The sequence below is a fragment of the Falco punctatus genome, assembly GCF_963210335.1.
Source record: "Falco punctatus genome assembly, chromosome: 5".
Taxonomy (NCBI): Eukaryota; Metazoa; Chordata; class Aves; order Falconiformes; family Falconidae; genus Falco; species Falco punctatus.
The window spans coordinates 9,365,471-9,386,013 of NC_137584.1; the positions used below are offsets into that span (position 1 = coordinate 9,365,471).

The window sequence follows — 20,543 nt, forward strand, 5'->3', positions numbered from 1 at the left end:
CCAGTTTAGCAGTTTTCATAACTTAATGCATTGATATACATCGGTGCAGTCAGACTTACAGAATATATCCAGACCTTTTTGATTCTATATTTTCTGTCTTTCAGGTGCAGTTCCATGTGACTATTGGCCATACAGCCTTGTCTATTTATATCGATTGTCCTTTCCCTAAGTGGATGCACTGGGGTGTAATTTTCTATGCTGTCACCTTCATTTTCCTGTTTGGTAACTTCTACTATCGGACATATAAGCTGCCCAAGGAACCCATAAAGAATGGCAAAATAGCAAATGGTGCTGTTGCAAATGGAATAAGCAAACCAGAAAATAATGCAGTGGTGGAAAATGGAAAAAAGCAGAAAAAGGGAAAAGCAAAAGGAGAGTAACTTGATCCAGGCCTTAACCATTGTTGGCAGTGAGGAACCTCCAGTTTGGTTTATAAAAGGAAGAAAAAAAAACACTATCTGTACCAATTAACCTTAGGTTACTGAAGAGCTAGAACACAGATATTTTCATTATTTATGAAGATTGTTTTAAGAACAACACTAAAGTTGAATTTCTATTGTAATTATGTAATTATCATGCATATGGTCTCTGTGTAAACTTGTAGACTGCTGGTGTTGGTGAATGTAAGGAAGAATTGCAGTTGATTCTGTGTTTAGCAGTCCAAAAGTTAATACTACCATTGATACAGGCAGTTTTGTTGGCACCCACATTTCTTTGGGGGAGGGAGGGGAAGGAAGTAGCGTTTCGATACTTGTGTTTTCTTTCCAGAAAATTATTAAATTTCAAATTATGACATATTATCTAATCAGAATGCGCAACTTTTCTTGTCCTCCTTGGAGGGTATCTTCAGACACATTATGTTTATGTGCTGTCAGAACAGTGTTTGACTTTTCAGACATTACTTGATTTAATTGAGTGTCTGTTACAGTTTGTTTTGGGTTTGTTGTTTTGTTTTTTTTTTCTCATGTGGAAATATACCTACCTCTTCATCTGCTGAAAAGAATATTGAGCATTAAATAACTGGTTTCTGAAATATGGAGTCCTCTAATATAAATATCTATTAACACTAATTCAGGTTAAAACATGATTTCTTGTGGAGTAAAAGGGATTTTTGGTGATATTTTTTGGTCGAGTCATCAATAACCTTTTTCAATGTAAACTTACATTTTGGAGCGATACTTTTAGTATAACTAAGTGAAGAAAACATTTGAAGAATGTGTAAATATGAGACAATACATTGTTTGAAGCAAGCAGTAAAAGTAGACCTGCTGCTTGTTGTCCTTGACCTGCATTAAACCTGTGGTGCTGATGATACTGAAAATGGTAAGATAATACTACGGTGGAGAGAAAACAACAGTATGTAATTCCATTTAGAAATTCTGGGGAGGAGGGGGTGGTCATGCAAACTACCAGACAGTCACTTTACTGAGAGAGCGAATTCAGTTTAAAAGTACTAAATACAGCAAACAGAAAATGTTGAAAATGCTACTACTGCTTGATACCCATCAAAACTCTGTTTGTTCAGACACTTGCAGACAGAGTAATGTTAGTACTCAGGCCACCACTTTAATTAAATGTCAGAGATGAGCTTCTGAAACTCTGTTCCCAAAATATTCTTTGGTCTTTTCAACCTGATTGACAAAGTGATTCTGCTAATGACTTTCTAATTAAAACTGTTAAAATAAATAGAAGCCTTTTAGATGGCTTTTCATCTTACATGATACATTAATGGACTTCTTACTGCTCCTTTTGTGAAGAAAATATGGAAAGTGTTTTTCTCCTTCCAAATAATGTGATCACTAAAAGAGGTGTTTTGAGCTGTTCCTCAAGCAGTGAGTGTAAGACAAGGATGGAATTAGAAACCATATCCTGAACTCCCGTGTTCCTTGCTCATCACTGCAAGAGCTGCATTGTTGCTGTCTAAATGCATTCCTCCCGGCTCTGGTCAAAAACATGTTCATAGTTAGTGACAAACTTGCATCTGGCAAGTGACACCATTGTTGCAGGAAAAAAGTACGTGGAGCTGTAGGTATGAAGTGTGTGACGTGTTTAATATGTTTAATAGTTTTTGCATCTCGATTATCTGTTTGTCTGTTTATAATATGCGAACAGGTCACATCTTCTGTGTCTTGGGTTTGTCTCTTGTCTAGACAAAAAACTGTCTCTTGTCTCAAAAAACAGGTCCCAGGAAAAAGTGTTGGATATAGTCTGTTGTATTCGGAAATAATTCCTAATGCTGGAGTTGATTCAGTTGGAAGGTTAGTTCATCCATAATCTCCACCACTGTGGATTTTGTGGCAGAATATAGGATTGCGAAAGAATGTCACTGCTGAACTGTAATGCATGTGGCCATTAAGTTTCTTATCTGCTGTGTCTTGTGATTCTTCGAGCCTTTGTACTGATGCTTTTTGCATTTGCATAACTCTGTGTATTTATGTAGTGCGGCATGGGGAAGAGGGATAGTGATCTACGCTTCCTTCTTGGACAAATGCCACTACCCTTAACGAAGGCAAAATGCTGGCTGACTGGGTAACTTTGGAATGGCTGAAGGAGCAAATAACTACAAAGCAAGCGAGCAGATTTACAGCACACCTGCATCTCCACGGTAGTGGCTGGTGGGAATACACTTGCCCTACTGTAAATTCAAGGTAGCATACCCCACTTTGATTAAAGGGTAGCTTCTTTCTATTTGCCATAGGATGTGGGCAGCTAACTTGTAAGTCTGTATCATTCCTTGGATTGTGATAAATTGGTTGTTTACTCTGTCTTTTGGTAAACCAGATCGGATACACTGATACTCTTAATATGATCTAGCTCTGAAAGAGCATTCTGAGAAGTATTCCGGTACAGGTTCAGTTACATCTTTGCTACACTCTATAAAGTAACAATTCTGTCTTGCATGTTGGCAAATAGTTAAGTAACTGGAAGTCAGATCTTCTCTCCCCTCATCGTGCATGGAAACTGCTTGAAGTTGGTACCAACTTGAACCTTAGTGGCAGAACTTGAGTAGAATCCCACCTTTAAACTCTGGGGCACTTGGTAATTTTTAAGAAAAAATGAAACAATGCATTGTGAGAATGCATGCATACATACGCATCGTGTTGTCTGGCCCTGTGGGTAAAACCAGTTTGAGATGGGCATTTAATGGAAAAAAATCCATTATTAAATTGCAGGAACACTGCTGTTTTGAGTCCGTCATCTGCAATAAGGCTTTTTGAGGTCTATTTATGATATATTTGATTATTCATGTGACTTGAGTCCCATTATGATCTTGAATATAATGGCCTTACTAAATGTGCATTTTTGTAGGCATGGTCTTGAGTGCAATACTTCTGGTTCTAACTATGCAGCCAGACTCACAGAATACAGGGCTGAACTTGTACATCTTTTTTTGTTTTAAAAAATTTGAAGCAATGATGCACACGTGAGATACTGCCAGATTCATTAAAGTCATCTTGAGTCCAAGGCACCTTAGAATTTTGCCATGAAAGTAATAGAATATATGTATAAATGTGTGTGTTTGCTATACACAGAACTAAAATTTAAATTATAAAATCTACTTTGGATGGGGTTTAAATTTTTTTTTTCAAAATGCTTCCAATTTATTTAAAAGTGAAACTGAAACCATTTGGAGCTCTTGCTGATGAAAGATACTTTTTTGCAAATAGTTCTAAAGCTCTTGGACTGGAGTCTTATAATTATTTGATGCCATATAAGTAATATCATTTCATTTAGCCTCATCTCTAGCAGTGACAGTTGTTGGATTATTTTAGTGCTTTGTCAGTGTAAAATAAACACAAATTATATATGTGTGTATATATATGTGTACACATACATTGTGTGTATATGTATATATAGGTTCTTAGCAGGTTCTTTCAATATGTGAAATAAATTACGTTTCTTTAATGTGAAGTTGGCAGGAGCTAATAGAAAGTTTGTACAGCTCAAGCAGTAAAAAAAAACAGTTTTCATTGATCTATAGATCGAATATCATTCTTGCAGACATAAATAGTATTTGTCAGTTGTTTTAGACATAGGATGGCGGACAAGCCAGAGCCATTTCTCCCAGTGTAATAAAAATTTTGAAGCACCAGTTGTAGATTCTGAAGGGAGGGACCTCAACTCAGAGGAGCTGAGGAATTATGCTGTTTCGTAGTGGGGATCATTTTAGGAAACAATATGAGTAACTTGCTTCAGGTAAGTCTCTGAAGTCATTGCAATCAAATTCTCTTTTTAAGAAAACACTTTTTAAATAAATAAATAACGTTTCTCTGTAGGTTTCAAAGCATGGCCTATTTGATTATATGACCATTAACTACTTCCAGCTTAAGATCGGGAGAAAAAGATGAAGGCGAAATAGAAGTACTGCACTTTTTTTTTTTTCAGGTTAACCTTAGGGCACATTTCTTCAGAGTAAGCACTCGACCTCTGTGTGCTGGGGAGGCAGGTAAGAAAGGAGTGAATAGCTGTTGCGCTGAAAGGTCTCACTCCTAAAAAAACCGCTTCTGAGCACACTTGCTTTCTCTTAAACTTCAGTAAAACTGTTCACGGTGCATAAAGTTAAACCTTGCGTGAAGTTAGTGTAGGGTGAGAGTCACAATGTTTGAACAATGAAAATGAGATGTTTCAGTTAAAATTTAAGAGAATGGGGAGCTTATTAAGTATCTGGGTAGTGTATTTATCTTGGTAGAAGCACTGACTAATCCAATTCGGCACCTAAAGCAAGTCACCCATATGACATCTCATCGCGTTGCGGTCTGATGAGTCAGCCTGTTGGGTAACGTAAGCAGTTGGCGCTCCGCTCCGTGGAAATTGGTGGGGTGGTTCCCATTTACCTCAGCAGAGTACACTTAACCCCAAAGAACAGAGAAAATACCTGCTTTCTGCCAATATCCCCAGGAGGATGAGGGAAATGTATGGTTCAGGATGCTGCTTTTGCATAAGGTGTTCATGCTTTTGTAAACAACTAAAATAAACATTACTTTTTTCATGCTGTTTGAGTTTGGTTTTGTACGTTCTGTAGAATGTTCTTCTGTGTCCCATTTTGCTTTGGGGTGCTTGCTAATTTTACAGTGTTGCACAGGTGGGTTTTTATGTAATCTGTTATGTAGCCCAGAATTTTGAGGAAAAACATTTTTGTGGCACATCGTCCCATTTTAAGGTTACAAAAACTTTCTAATGCTGGTTTTTGCACCAGAATGGTAGTCTGGTGGTTTTGAAGTCACCCTTAGGGACCCGACTGAAAATAGAATGTCTGCTTTAAAAAACAAGTCTCCTAGGCCTATATTCTGGCTGTACAGCACAGGGATCGGCATCAGGTTTGGTCCAAACACCATCTTAAGGCTCAGATGAACTGAAAGTGTTGGATGGGGTTGGCCTTTGCTTCTCTCCCCGAATGGCTTCTGCCTTGGAGGTGCAGAGAGGGAGGGAAGGATCAGCAAAGTGACAAATGGCTGTAATGCCTGAATATAATGGTTCTAGCTAAGAAATCTTCTCAATCAGTCTTCTACTTTGAAAAGGTGGTGGTAGGAGACTCTGTACTCAAGGCTCCAGATTATTCAGCCTTGGACGTATTAACAATCAGGAATACAATAAACTCCATGATTTTGATTTTGCTGGACACTGCATTGCGTTCATGTGATATGTCTCATCCTGGAGAATCTGGAGCACTTTAGGTAGTAGGTATTGTACACAGCAACATGTAACTCATGTTACATGTCGCTGTGTACAATAAGTTCCTTTGTAACTAGTCCACTGAGTATGGTCTCTTTAGTCAACCATATAATACTGAGATGCACCAGTGTTGCTCTCCTAGCACCCAAGTGCGAATAGCTGCTCTGGATGTTGGGTAGTAACGAATCAAGTCTGCCATCACAGCAAAATATGGTGTGGTCAATTATCTCTTGCATAATTTGCAGCTGTTGCTTCAATCCACTGCTTACACCCTCCCCGGAATCAAAACATGCACTCCACGTTCAGAGCAGGATTTGTGTATGTTAGGTGATTAACGTGCACTGGTGGTGTTAAGGCATCTTTTCCATAATACTGTCCAGGCATCTTTTCCATAATACTTATTCCCCACTGGTGACTAACAGTGAGCATACATGATCAAGTTCGATGTGTCAGGTGATTGGGTAGAATAGACTGGATCCTCTCTTTTTCATGTTTGGTTTCCTTTATTGTATTACTTCCTCCTTAACATCCAGGAAATTGGGGTTGGGGGAAGGGGTTTTGCTTGCTCAGCTCAAAGCACTGGAGCTACCACAAGGGAGTAGGTGAACGCAGGCTATAGTCTTAGATGCAAGTGAAGCCTGTACTCGGAGACAGTTTTGAAGACAGTACTTACTATGGACTAGTGCCTTTCACTGTCTTTTTTTATGCTTGAGACTTCTAGGTAGCCTAATGAATGCACACACACTTTTACATTTCACTTAATTACAAAGATGCTTATTGATAAGCAAGATTTATAGCTCTTGATGATTGTGGTGCCAGTTGTCCAGGGCCTGACTAGTGCATGCTGCTCTGATAGTATTAAAACAGCGCCAGCAGCTCCTGCCAGAGCACCGTACAGTCAGTACAGCTTTAAGGGGGAAAAAGCTCTTTGCATTTTGATTCCGTGTGTCGTAGTTGATAGAAGCTTGTATGGCATCACTGCTGTCTGTCAGATCAGTATCAGGTAGGTTTTAGTCTGCTAAATGAGAAGAAATCTTTTGATTCTTGAAATGAGTCAAAGATACAGGTTGTCTGTCCTCATCTTTAGATTGAGAACTGTTATTCTTGCAGTAGCGTCATCTTAATTTGTTTCATGAGGAAATCGCCTTTATGCTGGCACCTTTTGGTGTGTGTTCATGAGAGGAAACTAGAGAAATACAAGAAGTAGCTTGGGCCAAAAGCTAGAGAACATGAAGCAGTTGCTTCTCTAGTTTTTGCCCTTGCCTCTAGATGTTGCAGGAATTAAATGACTCTAACTGTTACTGCTCTGTATTTATTTTTTATTGATGCTGTAACAGTATACAAGTAGTGTACTTCTGGATAAGTACATTCTGAAGTGCATAAAAATTGCTTTGTGTTAAATTACAATAGAGCTGTTTATCTAACCACAAATGCTTGTAGAAGAAGTAATGACAAACATCATAGTCCTGCATTAACAGGACTCACAATATTTACTCTGTATTTTCTGATTACTAATCTTCTTCAGAGCTTCTGAGGAACTTCTTGCAGTAACACAAAGCTTTGTGAAGATGAAAATTGCTATATAACTGCTAAAAACCTTTTTTGCAGAGCTCCTGTTACTGCTTTGTTTCTTTTACGTAAATGTGTCTTCAGGTCAGGCGCTCGCTCACTGAATTATTCCAGAGTGGGATGTACAGTCAGGGGTTTCAAGTCCAGGGCATCACTTGGTATACTGACTTTGCCTCAGATGCTGCTCTTGGACACAGGGAACAGCAATCTGAGTCCATCCATCCCATCAGGAATTTTCTTTACTTGGACGGCAAGTTCTCACCTGGGAGTTGGTGTCTGACCCGGTTTCCACACATTTGGCAGAAGGGGCAGGAGAAGTCCTTGAGCCAAAGAGGAATTATTTTTTTTTTTTTGCAGTTCTGCCTACTGTCAAAACATCAAACTTGGCAGAGGCTGTTCAAACGTTTTCTGCTGGTGGCTTGAGGTACAGAGTTTGGAGAAAATGTGGCTCTGGGTTCAGTACTCAAAGGGCTTAGTGTGCTTTTCAGTTCCTAGTTGCTTGACATAAACCAAATGTGCTAGAACTAATCCAGTTAAATAGGGGGGGCGGGGAGGACACCAAACCAAACCACCTTTTAGGATTTCTTCAGAAAATGAGGCTTTATGTATGTAGTAGCTAGTTTTTTTACTGAAAACCTCCCCTTTTTTCCCCTATGCTCTCTGTAACCACTGTGCATGCCTTTCTGCTCTGCGAAGGTGGCTCCTTGGGTGAAGATTGCTATGTGTGTTCAGGAGATAATTTATTGCTGTGAGTTGTCACTGGGACATTTGAAGTGACTTTTTCTTACGGTCTGAAATACCAAATAGCAGCCACACAGTTTGAGCAGGTTGAGTATTAACAATATTGCGTGTCTAACTGTCTCAGAGCTTCACTACAAAACTGGGTGTTGTGGATATAATAAGCTAGAAAAAGAACAGCTTTTATTAAATTTTGTCTTCCTGCTTAAAAAAAAAAAATGGGCTACAAGGACAAACTCCAGTTTTGTATTCTATGATATGAAGATGTATTGTACATTCATAACCAGAGCTTATTGCTGGGAGAGACGAAGAGTTTACTGCACTATAAAATCACTTTGTTAGAGATTTTATACTGAGCTATTCTCTTCTGTGATCAGTTTAATAAAAAACAGATTTTCATATAAATCTGTCTTTTGTTTTTTATTTCGAAGTCAGGTAACTCATACAAATATTTTCTTGCACAGGTAAAAATTCTCATCCTGACTTTTTGATGCTTTTTGGCGTTCTCTTGGTGAAGTTTCACTTTTTTCAGTGAGGATTTTTACTAGCGAAGGACACTCCGTGACGCTAACAGAATTTGTAAGAGCTCACTTACCATCTAGACCTCACGTTGCACACCAAGATATTCAGAAAACAATAACTTTTTTAAAAGAACCAAAACCTTCTATTTAGTTGTTTTTAAAGACTTTACAGCGAAGGTGTTATTACTAGTAAAACACTAGGAGAAGTGGCAACGTATTTTGAACTTATACGGTGTTGGCTGTGGCAGATTCCTTACTGAGGAAAACCTGCTTTGTGCTGTGGACCAGTGCATGGGCAGATATTTTTTTATCTGCTTTCTGACACTTTTATTAAATCTGCTTTTAATAAGGGATCGAGAGATGAGATTGTATGTGCGGTGCCTCTAGCTCAAACTCTCCTGAATGCCTCTGGTTGCACCGGCATGTATGGAATACACCTATAGTACTGTAATGGTAAGCAGTCAGCATAAGTTATCTGTCTCTGAGGTCTATAAATCTCTTGGATCTGGGAGGTGTTGTCTAAAGCCGGTTGATAGTTACGGAGATACTGATTTACTAAAATCCCTGAACTGAACCATTAGGATGACCATTTGAATTCTAAATTAAACAAGCCTCTATCTTGGTTTTTTGTACTTAGACTCACATGTTACCTTGCAAAAGTATGATTCAGCTCGTTTTTGGCACCTGTTTGAGGCAATTTCTTACTCTTTCAACACCTTGAGACTTCGATTTTACAAGCCTCTGGTCCTGCAACTGGGAGCAGCTACCAGGGAGCAGCACTGAGCTGTCAGCAGTTCATTGCAAGTATTAGAAGATGGCTACTCTGCAACTCTGGGAGGTGATGCATCAAACAGAAGGAATTGATTTACTTTGTAACGTGTCTTGTTTGGAATTTTAACAACTGACTGGGGCCGATATGGGTATTTTAATCCAGCTAAAATACTCTTGGTGTTTTCTTCACATCATATCTTGATGTGTATTTTTCGTGGGGGGTAGGAACATAACGCTGAGTTACAAACGGATGCACCGAGCGTTAGTGGTTTGCTTGCTTTGAACTGCAAGGATGCTGAAAACAACAGGTTGGTTTAGCCCGACAAGTGATTTTTGGGCTCTGTTCTCAATTTAAATTCTGGTGTAGTAATTTTTGGCAGCATAACATCTTGAGGCAATGTGGTTCTTTTTTTGTTTCTTAGAACAGGCACAGAACGCTGTAGAGTATATCCTTTAGCGAGAAAAACTCAGACACAGATACATAATACTAGTCACTAAGATTAGTTACCAGCATTGTTACGACCTGGTGAGCAGTGCATTCTGGATCTGAATTATAAATTAAGAAAAGAAACATCCATAATCTGCCAGAAAGTAGTCCACAGCTTTTTTCCAACACTGTGGCTAGAGGAGGGTATAGAGGTAAGTACCATTACTAGCTGCAAAATTACATTTAAGAACCAGGAATTCAGAAAAAACAGCTTTTTTTGTGTCCTAAATCCTTGATTTAAACAAATAAATACATATTTCTTAAGTCATTACATTCAACACAACTTTGTCATCTCTTTCTTCAGCATTGAGGAATAAGGTAAAGAAGGAATATCCCTTAAAGTGTGCTCACTGAGGTTATCACTTACTGTTCTTTTCTGTGCCCCCTGCTATTTTAGTAGCAGAAGCAACCAAATTAAGAAATTCCCTCATTATTGCTTACTGATGCTATTTATTTTAAGAAAATCAGTATAAGGTTTTAAAGCCCCAGCTAAAACCTGTTTCTCTTTGTTGCTGTGATAAAATAGCCTTTACAGTTGTGAAGAATGAGTCTATCATTAATCTTTTTTTTTCTGAAGCAATCAGAGATGGGGGTGTGCTAATTGTATTTCTTGGTTTCTTTTTTTAGCTGTTATAATGCAGTCTGAATGTTTAGGCTAGAATTTCAGATTCTGGAGCAGAAGCAGCATTTTGTGTTAGCAAGGAGGGTTCAATACACACCCAGTGGGATGGCCCTGGCATCCCATGGAAGGTGAAAGACTTAGAAATCATAGGAATATTTGGCCCTGATACCCTTTTAAAATGTCAACATTCTCATCACTGGGCATTCCTATTTCTTGGGACTGGTTTTCCTTTTGGGGACTTACTGGATTGACTGAACAGGAATTCAAATAAATAAATAAAAATAACTGGTGCTGAATTTCTGCTCCAGGCGATTTAGTGGGGAAGGTGAAAATTCCCGTAATTGGAAACTGCATCCACTTGCAAAACATTTTCTAGGTGGCACTTGGGTTTAGCAGGTTTCGCACAACCTGTGAGCTGTCACCAAATTACGCTACATAGGGATGGATACAGGTGAGCGGTGGCGAAGGCACAGACAGCTGGATGACGCATTTCACTGCAGCGTTTCCTTAGGAAAACTTGGAGCCTTTCCTAGCTGCTGATGTTTTCTAAGGAAGAGCTAAATAATGTTCTAGCATCAATAGGTAGGGCGTTTCTGCAGCTCCACCTCCTTAGCTTTAAAAAATTAACTGATAGGCAACCTTGAAGTGTTTTTTCTAGTGTCCCCTACCACCAAAATCCAAAGCTACTCTTTCAGGAGCTTCTCGACACCAGTAAAAGACCGCTCTTGGGTGTTTAGCTTTGGGGTATTTTTTTACCTGAAGAGGGAAAGGAGACCAAATGAGAAGACCTCTCATTTACCTGGAATGGCTACTGTGTTCTTTAACTGCAGGAGACTTGTATGTTTTCCAGTGGATACAGACAAGGATGAGAGAGGACTGAAAAGTTTTGAGCAGACTCCCTTTCTGCAGTGTGGTGCCTTAACAATAATTAAATGGGCCTTAACAATGGCCTTACTCCTGCTGGCAGTACTTGCAAAGTAAGGAGATTACTTAGTCAACAATAAAAACCGGGGTGGGTAATTTGTGTTAGTGCTAGTTCTTTGTTAATATTTTTTTTCCAATAATAAAAAAAAAAAAAAAAAAGTGGTTGGGATACTTGGTAAACAACCAGGAACAAGACTTGCAAGAATTTGGGTAAGGGTGACTCCCTCCTCTTGATTCTGTTCTTTCTGCAGCCGTGGCAGGCTAACACAGGGCTGCTGCTGCGTCTGCAAGCTCTGTGTGGGACTTGTCACACCAACAGGCTGGGAATGAGGTCCCTGGGCCACTGCTGCCTCCCTGGACACGGTGGTATGGAGGAACACTGAGAACTGGCAGAGCTTTTGTTCTCCTGCCCCTCCACAGAGCAGCCTGAATCCTCTCGTGCCATGCATATCCTGCTACATGTGATTTGTACAGTCGCAACTTTTGCAGTTTCTGGTCCGGGATAAGAGACCAAATTAGTTTGCGCAGCATTAAATGGGAATTTCACTGAATGCTTGCTGAAAACAAACACTAAATCCCAGTATCTTAATTCATTAATAAATAAAAATATTTTATTTGGGATGTTAATTAGCTTACATCATAAAAAAATTCTAGATAAGCATTTTCTAACAGCTGAAAAGCAATCGTATGGAAATATTCATAATTGCTTGAAATAGAGCTAAAATTATTTGCTTAAAAAGCTTCTAACACAACAGCAGTTGTGTTAACCAGAAAATCAACAAGTGTTTATTTTTGCCATGTATGCCAGATGTACATGCCCAGGCACCTGTGTTATTGAAATTATGACGTTGTCCTTTTCGCTTTTCTTTCGAAGGTGCATGTATTTTACCATATGTTCAGTCGATGCAGGCTATTTTCTGTATTTCTAATGTTAAAAATGAAATTAATCTGCTGTTGCTGTATCTTTCTGCAGCTCTTGCAAAGTAAATTGTAAAACCCCCAACATCATCCTGGTGTTACTGATGACAGTCCCAGATACATTCAGTTCAGCTGTTTGTATGCAAGCCCTAAAGCCTTCACCAGCTGCACGAGAACGACTCTGCATTAGCTTTGACTATTTCTGAGCCACAAGAGGAAGATTTTTATGTCAGGGAGCTGCTTTTGTCTTGTGGCTCCAAAGCACATAAAGTACAGTGCCGGTGATCAGCTGTTTTTACAGGGGTGTATATGTATTTTATCACCCTCGAATGATGAGTAATGATGTGACTGTACCACAGCTGGCAGGAAAAAGGGCTACAAATAGAGATCGGCTTGTGCCTCCTGCTGAAAGTCTCATCCCCTCAGAGGGGTCCGACCCTTTCCCCTCCTCTGGAGGGCAGGTGTCCCCGCGGGGGTGGCGGTCACTTCTGCACTACACTCGTTCTGTTTCTTTCCCAGCTCCCAGCCTAACCCTCCACTCATGCCCGTTGCTTATGGGAAGGATTGACCAACACCGTTCCTGTCATAGAAGCGCTGGCTAAGGCAGGAAAACGTGCCAAAACCTGGCTGAGGAACAAGGAAACACGAGCAGGTTGGGTCTTGGTGTCGCCCAGGTTGTGTCTGAAGAGCGCTGGCTGGGCAAGGAAGGCCTGCCCCGTGCCTGCTGACAGCCCTGTGTTACCTCCCTTGCTATCCTTCCCACCGGCCAATTTTGCTTGGCTCTACTGGTGACTCAGTCTATTAAATGGGCGTCGTATTTTATTACAAACCTGAGCTGATTAATTACACGCTGTTAGGCAAAAAAATGCAGGGCAGCTGTAGTGGGGGGTAGTGATGCAATGGAGGCGCAAACAGAAAAGCTGTCGCTTCTGGAAAGGGAGAGAAAAGGATTAAGGAGTTAAATGTTAACCAGAAGAGCTACTTTGCCGAGTGGATCAGTCACTGCAGGCACTGGGAGAGCTTGGCTGTGCGATCCCACCGCCGTGGGAAGCGCTGCCCACCCACCGTGCCAGCGCCCTACAGCTTCCCTTGCAGGGCCAGAGAGAGGCAGAGCTCCTTGTTCCGCTTAAATGTGCTCGTTGCCATCTGTTCTAACTACCAAAAAAAAAAAAAATTAATGCTTTTTAGGGAAAATTTTGAAGGTTCTTTGAAATGGTGAGCAGTTGTGCTGGCACAGGGGGATCCAGCAGGAAAAAGAGGAAGGAGGATATGGAAGCGTGGCGGTTCCTTCCTCCGCCCAGCAGGAAAGCAGGGGAAGGAGGTGCCCACGGGTTGTGGCTTTCTGTTTGGGTCAGCATCATACCTTTGCAGCCTAATCAGAACAGGGCAAGGCACCCCTTGCTGAGGTGAGCCGGAGGGGTTCCCGGCAGCTCTTGCCTCAGCTCTTGCCGGTGGGGAGGGAGGGCACAGCCCCGTCCCATCCCCTGTCCCTCGGTGGGGAGAAGCGAGTGTGAGGTGGTGAGTAAGGCCGGGGTGAGGGCAGCTTCCCCGCTGCCAGCCCTGCCTCCCGCCACAGCCTGGGAACGCCACGTTCAGGAGGACACACACACACACACGCCTTCTAAAAACCATCTGGAAATGTTGGGTCCAAGACAAAGAGCGAGCGATGTGTGCGGTTTAGGAAGCAGGGGGTGAGCGTGTGAATCATTCCAGCGGCCTTTGGCAAAGGGGAAGGCGGCAGGCATCGCGCTGGGATTGCCATGGGTGGCAGCTCACACCCTTTGGAGTGCTGGCTAAGCCAATTCGGGTTTTGCTGTACGTGTTTGTGGCTTATGCTTGAAATCACAGGGAAACAAACATTTCTGCTTGCTCTGTAAAACAGACTGTCTCTTTGATGCTTGAGCTGGCACATCCCTGTGTGGTGACCCTGGCTGGACAGCAGGTGCCCACCAAAGCTGCTCCATCACCCCCCGCCTCATCTGGGCAGGGGGGAGAAAACACAGCGAAAGGCTCGTGGGTCAAGGTGGGATGGGGAGATCACTCAGCTATTACCATCATAGGCAAAACAGACTTGACTTGGGGAAATTAGTTTAATTTATTATAATTCAAATCAGCGTAGGATAATGAGAATTAAAACCAAATCTTAAAACACCTTCCCCTCAGCCCTCCTTTCTTCCCAAGCTCAACTTCCCTTCCCATTTCTCTACCTGCTCCCCCACAGCTGGACAGGCAACGGGGGCTGGGGTCAGTCCATCACACGCTGCCTCTGCCGCCCCTTCCCCCTCAGGGGCAGGGTCCTCACACTCTGCCCGGCTCCAGCCTGGGGTCCCTCCCATGGGACACAGTCCTCCATGAGCCGCTCCATGTGAGTCCTTCCCATGGGCTGCAGCTCTTCACGAACTGCTCCAGCCTGGGTCCCCCACGGGGTCACAAGCCCTGCCAGCAACCCTGCTCCAGCCTGGGCTCCTTTCCAGGGTCCACAGGTCCTGCCAGGACCCTGCTCCAGTGTGGAGTTCCCACGGGGTCACAGCCTCGCTGGGGCATCCCCCTGCTCTGGCATGGGGTCCTCCACGGGCTGCAGGTGGATACCTGCTCCACCATGGATCTCCACGGGCTGCAGGGCACAGCCTGCCTCACCGTGGGCTTCACCGTGGGCTGCAGGGGAATCTCTGCTCCGGCACCTGGAACAGCTGCTCCCCCTCCTTCTTCATTGACCTTGGGGTCTCCCACATATTCTCACTCCTCTCTCCTGACTGCAGCTGGCAGTCGCACGGGTATTTTTCCCGTTCTTAATATGTTATCCCAGAGGCACTGCCATTGTTGCTGCTGGGTTTGGCCTTGGCCAGTGGTGAGTCCACCCTGGAGCCAGCTGGAACCGCCTTTGTCAGTTATGGGGGAAGCTTCTGGCATCTTACAGAAACCACCCCTGCAGCCCTCCCACTACCAAAACCTTGCCACACCAACCAGATACACCCTGGTTTTGAATGCCATAGGAAAGTACAGGCTTCTCTGAAGCCTGTTGAGTAAGTGAAATTGGAAAAATATATCCTCTCTTATCCACTACTAAACTCTCAAGGCCAAATCCATGAACTCACTAACTCTGGAATGGCCACACAAGCCTCCTATGCAGTAGATGCGTGCTCGCAGAGCGTGGCTGAAAAGCCAAGGCTGTGTGCACCGTGGTGGCCAGTTTGTTAGAAAATCACTTTTAGCATTTGCTGATGCTGGTTAACTTCTTCCTGTGGTCCTGTGCTGTCTGGTAGGTGTCTCAGAGCCCAGGCTAAAACACAGCCAAAAAGGATATGGATTTTGAATGCATTAGTAATAAACTGAGGTGACTCATCACTTTCAAAGCAGCAGTGTTATCACCGCCTTGTTCGCTGCAGAGTGCAGGTTCTTCATGGCAGAGGAGCCGACAAGGAAAATGTACATCACTGGGGTGCTGGGTACCTCCCTGGGTGGTAGCACTGCAGCCTGGCACAAATGGAAAAGCTTCAAAGCAGTTAGAAAATCATTGGATTATAGAATATAAAACTAAAAAATGGTTACAAGCTTCCTGGAGATTTTTACTTTAGGAAATATTTTTTTTTAAAGGACTGAAGTTTTTTTTTCCATAATGTAATTGAGTTACATCTTGTATCTCATCCTGTACCCCAACCTTGCCTCTTTTTAATACTTTCACCTATATACCACATTTTTACATTCAATTATAGAACAATTTAGCCTGGAAAGTCTTCTTCTGGTCCAAACTCCTGCTCCGGTCAGGGCCAATTTCCAATGGCTGAGAAGCTCCACAGATAAGCCCTGCCAATAACTGAAAATGTGTCCTCACCAAATGTTCACCCTTTGGAAGCCTCAAAAAACCCAGGGACAGGGCAGGTGGAACCTGGAGGTATCTCAGCTGTTAGTGGAGAGGATGGGCTATGGAGGATCTGACGTAAGAGCTTAGAGAATGGGTTCGAGGCTCAACTGGCCCATCATTTACCTATGTGTATATTACAGGGTCTGATTTTCTCTTAAATCATGACAAATAGACAGTCAGCTACCTGCTGGAAATAATGGTGATTCCCAGCAAAATGCAAAGCTCCACCCATCAGGGTGTTCAGTAATTGAAGCTTCATCAGTGACCATTTGGCATAAGAACGGTGCATGAGGTCCAGCTTCAGGAGCCACAGCCAAAAGCTCCACAAGAAAAGGTGAGGCTGAAAAAAGAGGTGATCTTACAACATACCACCAGGAGAGGTCCTGAAGCCTTTTAAGCTGGCAGAGGTACCGTATTTTATATGAAATATCCAGCAGATCAGCGTGGAGCTTGTGCTTCTGGAGAGGAATGAGACATGCAAAGGGCAAAGCCCGACGGGTGGAAAACAGCAGGCGGCAGCCACAGCAGCTCCCTGCTAAGGAGATGAGGGAGAAAAGGCAAAGACGAACAAATATTTCTGTTACACGTTTAGAAAGAAGCAGGACGGCGTATTTAAGCAGAATGAGAGAAGTAATGTTTTTTAGCTGCTAAATTATAAGTGAGGACATTAAAAACCCATATTAGACATAAACAGGTTTAAGTCTTGCTACATACTAGGAGGCCTGGAAGATCTGCCTAGGAGATAATTGGCCCACTCATCTTCATTTTGAATACACCCTGGTGTGCCAGGGAAGTTCCTGAAGCCTTATAGAGTATTAGAATTAAGCCACTATTAAAAAGGCATAAAGATGAACCTGGTAATTGTGTGACGTTTAGTCTTGACATCAACACAAGATGATCCACTGAGACTGCTGACAGAGGGATTGGACTGACGGATGACAGGAACAGAAACTAATGTTGCTCGCTGTGATGAAGAGGAGAAAGGCATGGTTTGGAGGAAGGGGGTGGGGGGTTCTGCATGGAGACCATCTGCACTCTGTGAAGGCAGATACTGGGTTTTCTGTTGTATTTTCGGTTCAGTGCCATAAGAAAATTTAGTGAAAACTTTATCTGTAAGTTATATCAGAAAGGGCAGATAACTCTGGACAGGCAGGGGAGGAAGGAAAAAGTCAGAAACAGCAGAAGGGACACCAAGGTTAGAGGAGGAGAAAGAAGGGGGAGGGGGAGGAGGTACTCCAGGGGCTGAAGCAGATACCCACCACGCTGTTGAGGACCCACACCAGAGCAGGTTTATCCTGAAGGACTGCAGCCCGTGGAGGACCCCGTGTTGGAGCAGGGGAGAAGATTGAGGAGGAAGGAGCGGCTGTGGTGGACTGAGCCCAGCTCCCATTCCCCATCCCCTGTGCAGCCTGGGGGGAGGAGGGGGCAGAGGAGCTGGGGACAAAGCTGGGCCTGGGAAAAATAAGAGAAGAAAGGTATCATTTTAATGATTGTCTTTGTTTCCCACTACCTGAATCTATTTTAATTGACAACAAAAAAAAATATTTTTCCCCAGTCAAGTCTGGTTTGCCTGGGGTGGTAACTGCCAAGCGAGCTCCCTGTCCTTACCCTGACACGAGACCTTTTTCACATTATTTTCTGAGGAGGGTGGGTGAGTGAGCAGCTGAGGGGCGAGCCTGGCTGTTAGCGAAGCCTAACCCAACCACATGCAGGTCACAGAGAGCAAAAAGCAAATGCATTAGCTAATAAAAAAAAAGGGGGGGGGGGGGGGGGGGCAGTGATTAATAAAACTAATAAACAGAGGGTAAGGACAATAATGATGGGGATATAACCTTGCCCTTCCCAGGAGCTCCCTGCCGTGAGTCCCAGCCTGTCATTGGATGCCATAAATCGGGCTATTCCCACAAAAATGAAAATGAATGCTATTGGCAACTTGATTTTTCCTTACAGGTATTTTTGCTTTTGTACACATCTACCAGTTGACAAAAACTCAAGCAGTTTCTCTCCGAAATGTTGATTTTTAATCTTGCTTGCCCTTCATCTTTGATTTGACTGAAGAGAAGGAGCTCTTGCAGGAGTTTGCAACTGTTAGCACATGCTGTACTTGCTGTAATCCATCCCCGGTGTGTGTTAACTATAAACACAAGGCTTTCCGGAGAGCGGCTGCCGGCTCTCCAGAGATCAACAAAGCGCTGAGCTCTGTTTTCCGAAAATACCCACTAGAGGGTACTCAATGACCTGCTAGTGAAGGCAGGTCCGCGGTCTGGCGGCTGGGAGAGCCAAAAGAAAATGTCACTGATCACCGCATTAACAATAGCGGGGCGCAGCACGGCACCAGCAAGCACGGTAGGGAGGGATTTGGGGAACAGAAATGTTGCTTAAATCCAGCAGGAACCTGGCTGTGCCACAGCTCCAGCCACTCCAAACCGCCAGGCGGAGGTGGGGCAATGGGAAATGGGGGTTTGGTGGCCTCTGCGCCCCGCTGCGGGGCAGGAGGGGGGGGGGCTGGCTGGGAGCTGGGTGCGCACCCCCCGGCAGCACGCCGGCGTCCTTCCCTTCCTGCTTCTGCTGGCCGGCCTGCTCGGGGGGTGACCTCCCCGCTAGATGGTTTAACACTAGTGATGTTTTCGGGGGGGGGGGGAAATAAATAAATAAATAAATAAAATAAATAAATAAATGAATCTGCATCTTTTTTTTTATACCACTGGCCATTGAGAGAGCTGATGCGGGATACTGGGGTGTAAACAACCATCCCGTAAAACAACAGTGATTGCTGTTCCACGGTGATCTATTTTTATTGTGCTAATCACTCGTGATCGTTTAAATGGGCAGCTGATAAGTGCCCTTTGTAGGCGGGCTAAAAAACGAGGTGATTTTACCATGCAGGTGTCACAGGCATCCACAGAGGCCTTACAAAACTGGCGTATTGACTGGTCACAAATTTCTGTTCATATTATTATTATTATTCCAGGTTTTTATTCCCCCATTAAATGCCACCAAGGGCATGTAAAATGCTAGCCATGGTCTCAGAAAGGCTGGCCCTGCAAGGATATGCCATTCATCTTTTGCCTTCTGCTTCCAAAAAATCAATAATAAGCCTCTTGTTTCAGTGTTGAAAGAGAAGATTTTTACTATCCAGCGGGACATCTGAGTTATTGACCTTGAACGCTAATCAGTATGTTTGAATGTTCTCACCAGGTTTAGAGCGAGGCTAAAAAAAAAAAAATCTAATTAAATCAGCAGGGGGCACGATTTCTTCAAAATATCACAGGATTACCCAGCCCTGTGCAGGGTTTTCTTTCTGTTACACAGCACAGAGCTGCCCACCGATACTGTTTCCAAAGATCTGACGTGGTTTTTCTCAGTTAACCTGTTCAGCCCCTGAGCTGCCCTGTGGGGAAACCTCAGGTGTTATCAACGTCGCTCGTGGTCCTGCAAAGGGACCCTCCACCCCTGGCAGGGTGTCACCTGAATCATCCTGGAGTCCTTTTTTTCTTCTTTTCCTGGATGCCCTAATTTCCTGGGGGCAGCCCAAGCCTCAGCTGCTTTGCCATTAACCCGCAGTATGAAGAAGTGCTGGAGCACACCTGCCTGTGGCCATGAGCCATGGGCACTAAGCCCAAAGGTCCTGGTGGGCTGTGGGGAGGCTTGCCTGCACCCCTGAAATCCTTCTTAGCCATAAGCAAACAGGAGGGTGAATCTGAGACAAACACAGACTAGCATGCAACACCTAGGAGAGCAGGGGTCACTTTTGGAAGCAGGAAGAAGAAAATCCGGGGGTTGTTACAGCAACATGGGACTGCCACACCAGAGGGGACGCTGGAAAAGACCAGAGACATCACACTCATAAGGAAGGTGTATAAAAAGATGGCACGTTTAGGGTATCCATCCTCTCCTTCCAGAAGTCAGCCAGCAGCACTGGGATTTCCTGAGGCTGGATCCAGTCCATGGTGCCTTATGACCACAAGGGCTTTACTCACAGCAAGGCTGTAGTAGGGACACAAGCGAAGGCTTTGAGTCACCATCCTCCCAGTTGTGTACCCAGTTTCATACCAGATAGTTGAATCTTGAGAAGCTCAGGGTTTTGGTCTTGGTTTTTTTTCCTCTGAAAGCTTATCTTTAAGGGCTAGGCATTTATAAATATCTCTTTATAAGCATATAGTACATATATAAGATATAGTACAAGAGATATATAAATAAAGAGATATGTCCAGCTTTACTAACAAAAAAGAGGAATGAATTCCTGAAAAAATTAACTCTTCCCATTTTTAATTAGCAACCCCCATTTAATAGCTGTGAGTAGCTTAAGGTGTGTGTTTTGTTTCCTTCACAGACATACGAGTGAAATGGCTTTACCTGTTCCCACCACCTGTGCTACATCTCTGTCAGAGCCTTATTTGAGGAGTACACCGGCAGGGAGAGCACCCGAGAGGGCTGGGGTGATGGTGGCAAAAATAA

The 20,543-nt window shown here is 43.3% G+C and overlaps 1 protein-coding gene across 2 annotated transcripts in view; it reads left to right on the top strand.

Annotated features, from left to right (window-relative positions):
* The window catches only part of ELOVL4 (ELOVL fatty acid elongase 4), a 91,535-nt gene extending 71,319 nt beyond the window's left edge, over positions 1 to 20,216 (top strand). For both annotated transcript variants that reach the window (XM_080388134.1, XM_080388135.1), the window contains exon 6: positions 105 to 20,216. In XM_080388134.1, coding sequence (XP_080244260.1) covers positions 105 to 380 — 276 coding nt within the window. In that variant the 3' untranslated portion in view covers positions 381 to 20,216. The remainder of the gene's footprint in view (positions 1 to 104) is intronic.
* The last annotated feature ends 327 nt before the right edge of the window (positions 20,217 to 20,543 follow it).